Source organism: Emys orbicularis, chromosome 1, assembly GCF_028017835.1.
Source record: "Emys orbicularis isolate rEmyOrb1 chromosome 1, rEmyOrb1.hap1, whole genome shotgun sequence".
In the NCBI taxonomy this organism is placed as follows: domain Eukaryota; kingdom Metazoa; phylum Chordata; order Testudines; family Emydidae; genus Emys; species Emys orbicularis.
The window spans coordinates 6,849,767-6,864,051 of NC_088683.1; the positions used below are offsets into that span (position 1 = coordinate 6,849,767).

At 63.5% G+C, this 14,285-nt stretch overlaps 1 protein-coding gene across 4 annotated transcripts in view; it reads left to right on the forward strand.

Moving 5' to 3' along the window:
• FLNC (filamin C) overlaps positions 1-14,285 on the forward strand; it is a 56,702-nt gene that overhangs the window by 14,629 nt on the left and 27,788 nt on the right. For all 4 annotated transcript variants that reach the window (XM_065402984.1, XM_065403011.1, XM_065402993.1 and 1 more), the window contains exons 4-16: positions 656-806; positions 1,089-1,207; positions 1,669-1,746; positions 3,374-3,536; positions 3,623-3,823; positions 5,321-5,458; positions 5,864-5,990; positions 6,272-6,408; positions 7,237-7,430; positions 7,732-7,845; positions 11,484-11,627; positions 11,925-12,048; positions 13,299-13,459. In XM_065402984.1, coding sequence (XP_065259056.1) covers positions 656-806; positions 1,089-1,207; positions 1,669-1,746; positions 3,374-3,536; positions 3,623-3,823; positions 5,321-5,458; positions 5,864-5,990; positions 6,272-6,408; positions 7,237-7,430; positions 7,732-7,845; positions 11,484-11,627; positions 11,925-12,048; positions 13,299-13,459 — 1,851 coding nt within the window. The remainder of the gene's footprint in view (positions 1-655; positions 807-1,088; positions 1,208-1,668; positions 1,747-3,373; positions 3,537-3,622; positions 3,824-5,320; positions 5,459-5,863; positions 5,991-6,271; positions 6,409-7,236; positions 7,431-7,731; positions 7,846-11,483; positions 11,628-11,924; positions 12,049-13,298; positions 13,460-14,285) is intronic.

A 14,285-nucleotide genomic window follows, 5' to 3' on the forward strand; every position in this document is an offset into this window, starting at 1 on the left:
TTGTTCGGGGCACAGACAGGGCCTGTCCCCGGCGCTGGGGAATGCAGCTGGGGGGTGGGAGTTGCACTGGCACCTCGGGGTGAAGGGGTTGGCAGCTCCCACTCAGCACCTGGCACGGCCCCCAACACGCCGGTCAGCTGCTCAGAACCCAGTTCTGCCTCCTCGGCCCCCCCAAGTCAGGGCTGGGGTCAGGGAAGCCCTGGGGAGCAGCACATTGGGGCTGGGGGCTCTTAGGGGGCTGGGGGTCAGCTGTCGGGGGCAGGGCTGCGTCAGGGTGGGGGGGGTTGTCGGTGGGGCTGGGGGGCTCTGGGGGTCAGCTCTCGAGGGCAGGGCGCTCTCGGTGGGGCTGGGGGCTGGCTCTCGGGGGCAGGGCTGCGTCAAGGTCGGGGGTTGTCGGTGGGGCTGGGGGCTGCGTCAGAGTTGGGGGCTCTCGGTGGGGCTGGGGGCTCTGGGGGTCGGCTCTCAGGGGCGGGGCTGTGTCAGGGTGCGGGACATCTCGGTGGGGCTGGGGGTCGGCTCTCGGGGGGGGGGGCGCTCTCGGTGGGGCTGGGGGCCGGCTCTCGGGGGCGGGGCGCATCAGGGTGGGGAGCTCTCGGTGGGGCTGGGGGGCTCTCAGGGGCATGCCCTGAGCACAGGCCCCGCTCCCTCCCCCCAGGTGATCGCCCCAGAGGAGATCGTGGACCCCGACGTGGACGAACACTCCGTCATGACCTACCTGTCCCAGTTCCCCAAGGCCAAGCTGAAGCCCGGGGCCCCCCTGCGCTCCAAGCAGCTGAACCCCAAGAAGGCCATCGCCTACGGCCCCGGTAGGGCCCCACTCCCACCCACCGCAGGGACCAGCCTGGGGGGGGGGGACCTGGGGCAGGGGTCTCTGCCTCCACACCCTGCCCCACGTGGGAGGGGCTCCTGGGAGCCAGGGCTGCAGGGAGGGGGAGCAGGCCCAGCGGGAGGGGAGGGGACAGGAACAGGGGAGGGGAAGGGGCAGGAACGGGGAACACGGGGGGAAGGGGTAGAAGCGCTCAGGGCAGGGCTATGGGGGAGCAGCCCCAGCTGGTGCCCCCCCTGAGCCCCCTGTCCCGGTGCCGCAGGGATCGAGCCCCAGGGGAACACGGTGCTGAAGCCGGCCCAGTTCACGGTGGAGACCCTGGAGGCGGGGCTGGGCGAGGTGCTGGTCTACATCGAGGACCCCGAGGGACACACCGAGGAGGTAGGGGCTCCTGGGGGTCGGCCTGCCGCTCCCGCACCCCCTGCCCAGGGGATCCCCCTGCCCTCTGGTGGGGCCAGGACACAGAGAGCAGGAGCTCTGAGCAGCAGGGTCTAGTGGATAGAGCAGGGGGCTGGGAGCCAGGACTCCTAGGTTCTATCCCCGGCTCTGGGAGGGGAGTGGGGCCTAGTGGGTAGAGCAGGGGTCTGGGAGCCAGGACTCCTGGGTTCTATCCCCGGCTCTGACCCTGATTCCCCGTGTGACTCTCAACGACGCCCTGTACCTCGCTGCGTCCATCTCCTCATCTCTCTGGTGGGCACCATGTGAGTGCGTTGCCCTGGGGCGGAGCTGGGCACAGCCGGGGCCCCCCAGCGGGTGGGGCGCTGGGGTACAGTCCCCAGGTGCCCTTGAGGCCCCCGGCGCAGCCTCCGCCCCAGCCTCACCTCCGGGGCCTTCCTCCGCAGGCCAAGGTGGTCGCCAACAACGACAAGAAGCGGACGTACTCGGTGACCTATGTGCCCAAGGTGGCCGGGCTGCACAAGGTGAGCTGCCCGCCCGGCCAGAGCCCCCTGGGGGTGCTGGGGGAGGATGGAGGGCTGGTACCGCTGGCTGGGCCCAGTTGGCCCCGCTGCTCAGGGCCACACAGCTGCTGTGTGAGGGTTGGGGGGCTCCCCATGTTCCGGGGGGTGTAACGATGCTGCCTCTGGCGAGACACCACTGAGAGTATCAATTCAGGACAAATTGCTCAGAGTAGGGCAGTCACAGCCCCAGGCTGGGGGTCCTTTGCACACCAAACCAGCCAAACATCGAGGGCTTCGGTCTCACCCCACTGGCTAACCACAAGTCACACAAGCAATTCCCTCAGACACTCCAGTTTCCCAGTATCACCACCAGCACCGCTCCTTATGGGGACGAATGGTTATGAAAACCAACACCCCAGTAAAAGAAAAAAGGTTCTCCCGATCCCAAAGGACCAAGGCCCAGACCCAGGTCAATATACAAGTCAGATCTTACCCACAAATCACGCTGTTGCCAATCCTTTAGAATCTAAAATCTAAAGGTTTATTCATAAAAGGAAAAAGATAGAGATGAGAGCTAGAATTGGTGAAATGGAATTAATTCCGTACAGTAATGGCAAAGTTCTTGGTTCAGGCTTGTAGCAGTGATGGAATAAACTGCAGGTTCAAATCAAGTCTCTGGAACATCCCCAGCTGGGATGGGTCATTCAGTCCTTTGTTGAGAGCTTCAGTTTGTAGCACAGTCCCTCCAGAGGCAAGAAGCAGGATTGAAGACCAAAGGAGATGAGGCATCAGCCTTTTATAGTCTCTTCCAGGTGGAAGGACACCGCTTTTCCTTCCTGTAGAATTCACAGCAGCAAGATGGAGCTTGGAGTCACATGGGCAAGTCACATGTCCATGCATGACTCAGTTCTTTACAGGCGACGCCATTGTTTACATGTTCATAGAATATCAGGGTTGGAAGGGACCTCAGGAGGTATCTAGTCCAACCCCCTGCTCAAAGCAGGACCAATCCCCAACTAAATCATCCCAGCCAGGGCTTTGTCAAGCCTGACCTTAGTTTGAACGTTCTCAGGAAAGCTCCGATGTGGATTGGCGTCTCCCAAGGGCCATTGGCAGTTAAGTGTTTCTTGATTGGGCACTTAACTTGCAAATTCCTTTCTCAAGGAGCTGACCAAATGCTTTACTAATGCTGCTTAGAATCAAATGGCATTGAGATACAAGTACCTAGCCAATTCAACCACAAAAACGATACACACATACAGACCGCATAATCATAGCCAGCAAATCATAACCTTTCCATAGACACCTCACACGACAACCTTTGTACAATATTTGCTGCAGATATATAACAGTGGTTGCAACAATGATCTACACGGTCACAGGTTATGTCAATAATGTCACAGGGGGCTGTTCAGTTGCTTGATGGGGGGTTCTCCTGCCCTCACTGCCATGTCTCCCGCCCCCTCCCCCCCGAGGTGGCTGCATTCAGAAGTGCTCTGTCAGGATCACAGGCCCTATGCAAACAGCAGCCCAGCCCCCTCCTGTTCAGGGGGCTGTGCCCCCGCCCCAGTGCCTCCCTGGCCGCGGCCGGCCCTCGCCTGCTCCCCAGGGCCCAGGCGGGAATTCACCCAGCGCTCTCTCGGCCCAGGTCACGGTGCTGTTTGCCGGGCAGAACATCGACAAGAGCCCCTTCGACGTCCACGTGGGCATGGTGCTGGGTGATGCCAACAAGGTGACGGCGCGGGGGCCCGGCCTGGAGCCCGTGGGCAACGTGGCCAACAAGCCCACCTACTTCGACATCTACACCGCAGGTAGGGGCACGGGGCGGAGGACAGGGCCTGGGCGGGGCGGGGGAGCCCTGCTGGGGGCTGGCGCTCACGCTGCCTGTCTGTGCCAGGCGCGGGCACGGGCGACGTGGGCGTGGTCATCGTGGACCCGCAGGGCCGGCGCGACACCGTGGAGGTGGTGCTGGAGGACAAAGGCGACAGCACCTTCCGTTGCACCTACCGGCCCGTGCTGGAGGGACCCCACACCATCTGCGTCACCTTCGCCGGCACCCAGATCCCCCGGAGCCCCTTTGCCGTCAACGTCTCCGAAGGTGAGAGCCCGCCCCGCACCCCTGGCTGGCGCCCGCTCTCTGTGCAAGCCCAGCAGCCCACCCCACGCCCTCTGGCTGGTGCCCACCCTCTGTGCCAGCCCCCTCCCCCCTCCCGCAGTGCCCACCCTTTGTGCCAGCCCTGCAGCCCCCCCATGACACCTGGCCAGTGCCGGCCTCCATGCCAGCCCCCAGCCCATCCCACACACCCCCCGGCGGGTGCCCGCCCTCCGTGCCAACCCTACAGCCTGCCGGGGGGTGCTGGCTGACCCCTCCCCGACCAGCCGGTGGGGCTGGGGCCGGGGCACGGAGGGGACGCTGCTCAGAGAGCGGGGTGGTAGGGCAGCCTCTGCCCCTGCTGGGTGCTCCGCACAGCCTCTGCCCCCTGTGCTGCAGCCTCGGGGGAGGGGGACTCTTCACCTCCCCCCCACCCCCACCCCGTGGCGGCGCTGACCCCCCCGGCCGGCAGGAGGCACCTGTCCCTGCTCCGCAGCGCCCAGGGCTGCTCTGTGACCCGGAAGCCCCGGGTGACCTCCCCATCCCGCCAGCCCCGGCCCCATGGCGCAAACAGGAATCCCTGACTCACCGCGGCTTCCTCCAGCTGCCCGGCTGCCCTGACACGGCTTCCCCCGCCCTATTCACACTCCACCCTGCCTGGGGGGGGGGGGAGCCAGGCCCCCGATGGTGCCCCCCAGGTCCTGGGCAGCCCAGCTCCAGCCCCATGGGCCAGGAGGGTCCAACAGCTCGTGGCTGGCCAGATGCCAGCGCAGCAGGGGTTGTGGGGCCCAGTGCCTCCCCAGGAGGAGGGCAGCGAGCCGGGGGGGGTCTCTGGGACACTGGCAGGAGCAGGGGGAACGGAGCTGCCAGGCTGGGGTAAGCGGGGCGGGCCCACTAGGTCCCCTCTAGCCCAGGCCCCGGGCCCTGCGCTGCGCCCCCCTGCCCCCTGTGCTCTACATATAACAGCCCCAGATATTCCTTAGCCTGCCGGGGTGGGGTGGGGGGCTCCATTCGTCAGATGGGTAAACTGAGGCACAGGGCAAGCCGGGGTTAGGACGCCCTTGCTGCCTGCTGGGAACAGCCACCTCTCCCATTGCTCAGTGTCCCTCATTGCGGCTAGCCCTGCCCCCCCATTCCTTCCCCCAGCTTGGTGCCCCCATTCCCCCCAGGCTGGCCCGGTCTGGGTCCGTCTGCCCCCCCGTGAGACAGCCCCTTCCCCTTTGCAGACCGGAGGGAGGGTCACTTTAATCCTCCTCCAGCCCCTGCTCTGGGCCCACGGGCTGCCCAGCCTGCGCACAGACCCCCGGGTGCCCCGGCTGTGTGGGGACTAGGCCGCCCGGGCTGTGAGAGCTCCCAGGGGACACGGCCGGGTGCTGGCCCATCGCACACGCCGCGCAGTCCCGGGCCCAGGCCAGCAAGCCAGCCGGGCGGCCTGGGTGAGGGGCAGGAAGGTGGCAGCCAGGGGCACCTCCCCACTAAGCGCTCTCTTCTCTGTCCCCACAGCCTGCAGCCCCAACGCCTGCCGGGCCACGGGCCGGGGCCTCCAGCCCAAGGGCGTGCGGGTCAAGGAGGTGGCTGAATTCAAGGTCTACACCAAGGGCGCGGGCAGCGGGAAGCTGAAGGTCGTGGTCAAGGGGCCGAGTGAGTGCCGGGCAGGAGGGGGAGCTGTGTGGGGCCCAGCTGGGAGGCGGGAGGAGAGGGCCAGTGCCCTGGAGTGTCACGGGAAAGACCCATCTCTCTCTGTCAGCCTGTCCTCGGCTGAAGCAGAGCAGTACCCGGGCCAGAGTGCTGGGGAAACTGAGTCACGGGCCGAGTAGGGAGAGCGAGGTGGTGGTGGTGTGTGGGTGTCACTGCTGCCCCCTGCTGGACAGAGCATGTCACACTGGCCGGCTCTCTCTAGCTCGGTGTCTCTGGAGCGGAAGGCGCCGGGTTCTGCCACACAGGCGGCTGGCAACGGGCAGGAGTACTGCTGCGGGTGCCACCCAGGTGGGGCAGGGAGCTCCCCGGCCTGGCTCGGCTCTCACCGCCTTGCCCCTCTCTCTGCAGAAGGCACGGAGGAGCCAGTGAAGGTGCGGGAGGCTGGCGAGGGGGTGTACGAATGTGACTACTACCCCGTGGTGCCTGGCAAATACGTGGTGGCCATCTCCTGGGGTGGCTACAGCATCCCCCGCAGGTAAGGGACCGGCCCACGCCCCTTGCCGGCCTGGCGCTTGGGACTGGGGCCAAGACTGGAGCCCTGTCTGCACTAGTGCCAGAGCCTTGCATGCGCGTGTGAAGCGGGAGGAGGAGCTCGGAGCGCCCTGGTGGCACCACCTGCCCAGGGTCGTTCTGTGCTCTGGAGCCGGGGAGTGGCCTGAGCCCTGGCACGCTCGTTACACTAGTGGTGTCACGGTCGCAGAGCAGCAGCCTGGCCGCCCGGGGTCCCCTGGCTCTGACCCCCTGTCTCCTTCGCAGCCCCTTCGAGGTGCAGGTGGCGCCGGAGCCTGGCACCCAGAAAGTCAGGGCCTGGGGCCCGGGCCTGGAGACTGGCATGGTAGGCAAATCAGCCGACTTCGTGGTGGAGGCGATCGGCACCGAAGTGGGGACACTGGGTAAGAGAGTGGGCAGGGGGCCCGGGGGGAGGGAGGGATCTGAGGGAGGGATCTATGGGGAGCGAGAGGCAGGGCCCAGGGGAGGGAGGGATCTGAAGGGAGTGGGCGGCGGGGCCCCGGGGGGAGAGAGGGATCTATGGGGAGCAGGTGGCGGGGCCCGGGGGAGGGAGGGATCTGAGGGAGCAGGCGGTGGGGGCCCGGGGGAGGGAGGGGTCTATGGGGAGGGGCGGCGAGGCCCCGGGGGAGGGAGGGATCTATGGGGAGCGGGTGGCGAGGCCCCGGGGAGGGAGGGATCTATGGGGAGCGGGCGGCGGGGCCCGGGTGAGGGAGGGATCTGGGGGAGTGGGCGGCGAGGCCCCGGGGGAGGGAGGGATCTGAGGGAGCAGGCGGTGGGGGCCCGGGGGAGGGAGGGGTCTATGGGGAGCGGGTGGCGAGGCCCCGGGGGAGGGAGGGATCTATGGGGAGCGGGCGGCGGGGCCCGGGTGAGGGGGGGATCCAGGGGAGTGGGCGGCGAGGCCCCGGGGGAGGGAGGGATCTGAGGGGAGTGGGCGGCGAGGCCCCGGGGGAGGGAGGGATCTGAGGGGAGCGGGCGGCGAGGCCCCGGGGGAGGGAGGGATCTATGGGGAGCGGGCGGCGGGGCCTGGGTGAGGGAGGGATCTGAGGGAGCGGGCGGCGGGGCCCAGTGGGGGCAAGGGATCTGGGGGAGCAGGTGACAGGACCGGGCAGCGTTCGCCATTGTCCCAGTGCCTCGTGGGCCGCAGGGGGCGGCTGCGGCACGGGGGGGAGCCCTGGCCCTGCCGCTGACGCTGGCCCGCGGCTCCCTCGCAGGCTTCTCCATCGAGGGCCCGTCGCAAGCGAAGATCGAGTGCGACGACAAGGGGGATGGGTCGTGCGACGTGCGCTACTGGCCCACGGAGCCCGGTGAATACGCCGTGCACGTCATCTGTGACGACGAGGACATCAAGGACAGCCCCTTCATCGCACACATCAAGCCAGCCACCAATGAGTACTTCCCAGAGAAGGTAGAGCCTCCCCAGCCCTGCCCGGCCTCCCCAGTCCCAGCCCCAGCCCCTGCCACTTGAGCTGGAGGAGACTCTCCATTAGCTCTGTGCAGTACGGGGCCTATGACACGTCATCTGCAGCCGGACCTTTCTGCTGCCTGTCTGCTCCCCCACTCCGGCTTGTCCCCTCTCCCCCTGCTTCTCCAGGCGTTGGGGTCCACTCCCCCAGGAACCCGGCTCGGGGGGGTGTCTCAGGAGACAGGGACAGAAGGAATTTTAAAAAGCTTTGGCCAGACTGAGTTCTCCCGCTCTCCCTCGGCAGGTGAAGGCCTTCGGGCCTGGCCTGGAGCCCACCGGCTGCATCGTGGACAAGCCAGCGGAGTTCACCATCGACGCGCGGGGAGCAGGGAAAGCCGAGCTCAAGATCTATGCCCAGGTAGGAGGGGCCCCGGCGGGGGTCTCAGCGCGGGGCACCTCGTTGGGACCAGCCCTGGCAGGGCATCCAGGGCAGTGCCCAAGGGCCAGTCCCTGCTGAGGACCAAAGTGTTGTGGGCTGCGCTGCACCGTGGGGCTCACTGTGGGAATTTCACTGCCAGCATCGGCCGCTGCTGGAGACCGGGAGACCGGGCTAGATGGGCCCAGGGTCAGGTCTGATGCAGCTGGGGGCTGGGAGACTGGGTTAGATGAACGTAAGAACGATCCAGCCCCGTATCCTGTCTGCCGACAGTGGCCAATGCCAGGTGCCCCAGAGGGAATGAACAGAACAGGGAATCATCAAGTGATCCATCCCGTCGTCCATTCCCAGCTTCTGGCAAACAGAGGCTAGGGACACCATCCCTGCCCATCCTGGCTAATAACCATTGATGGACCTAGCCTCCATGAATTTATCTAGTTCTTTTTTGAACCCTGTTATATAGTCTTGGCCTTCACAACATCCTCTGGCAAAGAGTTCCACAGGTTGACTGTGCGTTGTGTGAAGAAATACTTCCTTTTGCTTGTTTTAAACCTGCTGCCTATTAATTTCATTTGATGACCCCTAGTTCTTCTCTTATGAGAAGGAGTAAATAACACTTCCTTCTTTACTTTCTCCACACCAGTCATCATTTTATAGACCTCAATCATATCCCCCCTTAGTCATTTCTTTTCCAAGCTGAAAAATTCCAGTTTTATTAATCTCTCCTCATATGGAAGCCGTTCCGGACCCCTAATCATTTTTGTTGCCATTTTCTGTAACTTTTTCATTTCTAATATATATTTTTTGAGATGGGGGAACCACATCTGCATGCAGTATTCAAGGTGTGGGCGTAACATGGATTTATACAGAGGCAATATGATATTTTCTGTCTTATTCTCTATCCCTTTCTTGATGATTCCCAACATTCTGTTCGCTTTTTTGGCTGCCGCTGCACATTGAGTGGATGTTTTCAGAGAACTCTCCACAATGACTCCAAGATGTTTCTTGAGTGGTAACAGCTCATTTAGACCCCCTCATTTTGTCTGTGTAGTCGGGATCATGTTTTCCAATGTGCAGTACTTGCATCTATCAACATTGTATTTCATCTGCCATTTTGCTGCCCATGTGACGGGATCTCCGGGGTGCAGCCTGGGACTGTGGGACCACAGTGTCCCCTTAACTCTCCAGCCTGTCCAGTACTGAAGTCAGGTTTACCGGCCTGTAATTGCCGGGATCAGCTCTGGAGTCCTTTTTAAAAATTGGCATCACATTCGCTGTCCTCCAGTCATCTGGTACAGAAGCTGGTTTAAATGATAGGTTACAAACCACAGTTAGTAGTTCTGCAATTTCATATTTTAGAACTCTTGGGTGAATACCATCTGGTGCTGGTGACTTATTGCTGTTTAGTTCATCAATTTGTTCCAAAATCTCCTCTATTGACACCTCAGTCTGGGACAGTTCCTCAGATTTGTCACCTAAAAAGCATGGCTCAGGTTTGGGAATCTCCCTCACATCCTCAGCCATGAAGACCGATGCAAAGAATTCATTTAGTTTCTCCGCAATGGCCTCGAGTGCTCGTTTAGCACTTCGATCGTCCAGGGGCCCCACTGGTTGACAGGCTCCCTGCTTCTGATGTACTTAACAAATATTTTGCTGTTAGTTTGAGTCTTTGGCTAGTTGCTCTTCAAATTCTTTTTTGGCCTTCAGAATTATACTCTGCCGCTTGACTTGCCAGAGTTTCGGCTCCTTTCTATTTTCCTCACTAGGATTTAACTGCCAATTTGTAAAGGATGCTTTTTGCCTCTGCCACTTTTACTCTGCTGTTTAGCCACAGTGGCACTTTCTTGGTTCTCTTACTGTGGTTTTTTTAATCTGGGGTTTACGTTGAATGGGAGTGACTATTAGGGTGGTTTTGAATAGTTTCCATGCAGCTTGCAGGCATTTCCCTTTGGGGGCTGTTTTCATTTCCACTGAACTCGCGTCCTCATTTTTGTGTAGCTTCCCGGTCTGAAATTAAAGGCTGGGTGGGCTTCTTTCGTGTTACCCCCCAGCCCCCACAGGGATGTTACAATTAATTACACTATGGTCGCTACTACCAAGCGGTCCAGCTCTATTCACCTCTTGGGCCAGATCCTGGGCTCCACTTAGGACTAAATCAAGCATTGCCTCTCCTCGGGTGGGTTCCAGGACCAGCTGCTCCAAGAAGCAGCCATTTAAGGTGGCAAGAAACTTTATCTCTGAATCACGTCCTGAGGTGACATGTACCCAGTCAATACGGGGAGAGTTGAAATCCCCCATTATTACTAAGTTTTCTATTTTTATACCTTCTCTAATCTCCCTGAGCATTTCACAGTCACTGTCGCCACCCTGGTCAGGCGGTCAGTAGCACATCCCCACAGCTATATTCTTATTATTCCAGCCTGCAATGTCTATCCAGACAGTCTATGGGACAGTTTGATTCATTTGCGATTTTTACTATGAAATGATAAAATCTTTACTGGAAAATCAGTTGGGCCCATGGAGTGAAGCAGCAGGCGGGCAGGCGGGATGCCGGGCCAGACGGGCCCACGGTGGGAAGCGGCGGGCAGGTGGGATGCCGGGCCGGACGGGCCCACGGTGGGAAGCGGCGGGCGGGCGGGCGGGATGCTGGGCCGGACGGGCCCATGGTGGGAAGCGGTGGGCGGGCGGCCGGGATGCCGGGCCGGATGGGCCCACGGTGGGAAGCGGCGGGCGGGCGGGATGCCGGGCCGGACGGGCCCATGGTGGGAAGCGGCGGGCGGGTGGAATGCCAGGCCGGATGGGCCCATGGTGGGAAGTGGCGGGCGGGCGGGCGGGATGCCGGGCCGGACGGGCCCATGGTGGGAAGCGGTGGGCGGGTGGGATGCCAGGCCGGACGGGCCCATGGTGGGAAGCGGCGGGCGGGATGCCGGGCCGGACGGGCCCACGGTGGGAAGCGGTGGGCGGGTGGAATGCCAGGCCGGACGGGCCCATGGTGGGAAGTGGCGGGCGGGCGGGATGCCGGGCCAGACGGGCCCATGGTGGGAAGCGGCGGGCGGGTGGGATGCCAGGCCGGACGGGCCCATGGTGGGAAGCGGCGGGCGGGATGCCGGGCCGGACGGGCCCACGGTGGGAAGCGGTGGGCGGGCGGCCGGGATGCCGGGCCGGACGGGCCCACGGTGGGAAGCGGCGGGCGGGTGGGCGGGATGCCGGGCCGGACGGGCCCATGGTGGGAAGCGGTGGGCGGGCGGGCGGGATGCCAGGCCGGACGGGCCCATGGTGGGAAGCGGCGGGCGGGCGGGATGCCGGGCCGGATGGGCCCATGGTGGGAAGCGGCGGGCGGGCGGGATGCCGGGCCGGACGGGCCCATGATCTAATCTGAGTTAGACCGGCCATAAATCCAATCCAATGTGAGGAATCCCCCAGAGCACATGGCACTAGCAGGTTGCCAGCCAGAGCCCCGTTCTGTGTGGTACCAGGTGCACAGGGGGAAGCAGAGGATTCTCCGGGGAGCAGGAGGGGTGGCTCTCTCTGGCCCGCAGGGTGGGCGCACAGCCTGGGGCGGGGGTGACCTTTGCCGTCTGGTGCCCGCCGTGTGGCTGAGCTCCCGTTTGTGCCCGCAGGACGCTGAGGGCTTCCCCATCGACATCAAGATCAAGGACAACGGTGACAACACCTTCCACTGCGTCTACGTGCCCACCAAACCCATCAAACACACCATCATCATCTCCTGGGGCGGGGTCAACATCCCCAAGAGCCCCTTCCGGGTGAGTGACCCCGCCTCTCGCTGGCCCTCCGCTGGGGGACTGAGCGGCGCCCGGCCAAGCTCCTAGAGGAGCAACGAGGCAATGGCAGAGCGCTGAGGGGGCTCCGGATTCAGGGGGGATCCCAGCCCCCACGTGGCTTGGAGACACCCCCTTCCTGGCGGTGTCCCAAAGGAGCTGGCCCAGGCGTCCTGCCCAGCCTGCCAAGGATGGAGCGGCCCCGTCTGGGTGGGGGGTGGGGGGCTGGGCCCCCCACCCGGCTAGGCAGAGCCCATGGACATGGCACGTTGCTCCCGGCAGGTGACCGTGGGCGAGGGCAGCCACCCGGACAAGGTGAAGGTGTACGGCCCCGGCGTGGAGAAGACGGGGCTCAAAGCCAACGAACCCACCTACTTCACTGTGGACTGCAGCGAGGCCGGGCAAGGTAGGGCCGGCCGAGGGGCCGTGGGGTGTCCCTGCTCCTCCCTTGGGACACTAGCTTTGCTCAGGGCACCACAGCTTTCGGGGGCCCACGTGTGTAGTGAGTGTGACGGGTCTCAGCCCGGTCTCTAGCGGGGTGGGCACACCACTAGCGCAAACGCCACCGTGTCTGTGGGGCCTGGACTGGGCAGCTTGGCCGAGGGACCGCGGGCTACATGGGGCACAGAGTGCGAGCTGCCCCTTGCCCACGTAGGGTCTCTCGGGGCAGGCCCAGGGCCGGTGCAAGTATATTTTGCGCCCTAGGCGAAACTTCCACCTTGCACCCCCCACCCCATCTCTTCCCCCCGGAGCATCGCTTATTATAAACTTTCAAAAATGAATACAGTGGAGTCGCATCTTACGCGGGGGTTAGGTTCTAAGGTCAGCGCGTAAGAGGAAAATCGCGTATAGTGAAAATCACCATAAAGTACAGTAGACACAGTACACACAGTATACACTATCTACACTAGAACAGGGGTCCTCAACCTACGGCACCTTTGGCATGCAAGCTGATTTATTATTTTTTTTAATGGCAGGCTGCGGGTCCCAGCCACCGCTGAGCCTGCTGCCGGTCTGGGGTTCTGTTCACTCAGCCGGCAGCGGGCTGAGCGGGGCCGGCAGCGGGCTGAGCGGGGCCGGGAGCGGGCCGGTGGCCAGGACCCCGGCTGGCAGGAGCTGGCGGCCAGAACCCCAGACCGGCAGCGGGCTCTGCGGAGGCCGGGACCCGCAGCCTGCCATTAAAAAAAAAAAAATCAGGTCGCGTGCCACCTTAGACCCCTGTTCTAGTGTATACTGTGTGTACTGTACTTTATGGTAATTTTCACTATATGCGATTTTCCTCTTACGCGCTGACCTTAGAACCTAACCCCCGCGTAAGATGTGACTCCACTGTAGTGTAAACAAAAAATTTGGGGCACTGCTTTTTGGCGCCCCCAAATCTTGGCGCCCTAGACGGCCGTCTAGTTCACCTAGTGGTTACACTGGCCCTGGGCAGGCCTAGGGGGCGATGGGGGCTGCTTGTGTCCTCCAGCCTTCTCGCCCTCCCCCAGGGCTAGAGAGCAAGTCCTCCTCTGTTACCCGGCCCCCACTGCGTGCCAGTCCCCCTGCCCTGGGGCTCAGCCGGCCACGTTCCCCATGACCAGCACCCTGCATGCCAGCCCCCCCTGTGGCCGGTCTGGCTCCCCTGTGACGGGGGCTGCCCCGGCTGTGTTGCAGGGGACGTGAGCATTGGGATCAAGTGCGCCCCAGGAGTGGTGGGGCCGCTGGAGGCCGACATCGAATTCGACATCATCAAGAATGACAACGACACATTCACAGTGAAGTACACGCCGCCAGGCGCCGGGCGGTACACCATCATGGTGCTCTTCGCCAACCAGGTACGGGCTGGCGCCGGGCGTTACGCCATCCTGGTGCTCTTCGCCAACCAGGTACGGGCTGGCACCGGGCGTTACGCCATCCTGGTGCTCTTCGCCAACCAGGTACGGGCTGGTGCCGGGCGTTACACCATCCTGGTGCTCTTCGCCAACCAGGTACGGGCTGGCGCCGGGCATTACGCCATCCTGGTGCTCTTCGCCAACCAGGTACGGGCTGGCGCCGGGCGTTACACCATCCTGGTGCTCTTCACCAGCCAGGTATGGGCTGGCGCCGGGCGTTACGCCATCCTGGTGCTCTTCGCCAACCAGGTACGGGCTGGCGCCGGGCGTTACACCATCCTGGTGCTCTTCACCAGCCAGGTATGGGCTGGCGCCGGGCGTTACACCATCATGGTGCTCTTCGCCAACCAGGTACGGGCTGGCGCCGGGCATTACACCATCCTGGTGCTCTTCGCCAACCAGGTACGGGCTGGCGCCGGGCGTTACACCATCCTGGTGCTCTTCGCCGGCCAGGTACGGGCTGGCGCCGGGCGTTACACCATCCTGGTGCTCTTCGCCAACCAGGTACGGGCTGGCGCCGGGCCCAGGGCAGTGGAATGGCGCATGGGGCCATCTCCTCTCAGGGGCCTCAGACCAGCGTCCCAAAGCCACCGTTATCCCCAGGTGCCCCCCAGGGGAGCAGCTCGAGGGGCTCTGTAGGGGGCTCCCTGTGACCTCTCACCCCGGCTCTGAGGATCCTGGGAGGGACCTGCCATTGGCTGCCCCCTGAGCCGGCGGGGGCGGGGGCGGGGGCGGGGGCGGGGCTGGGCGTGCTGCTCTCCCAGGCTGA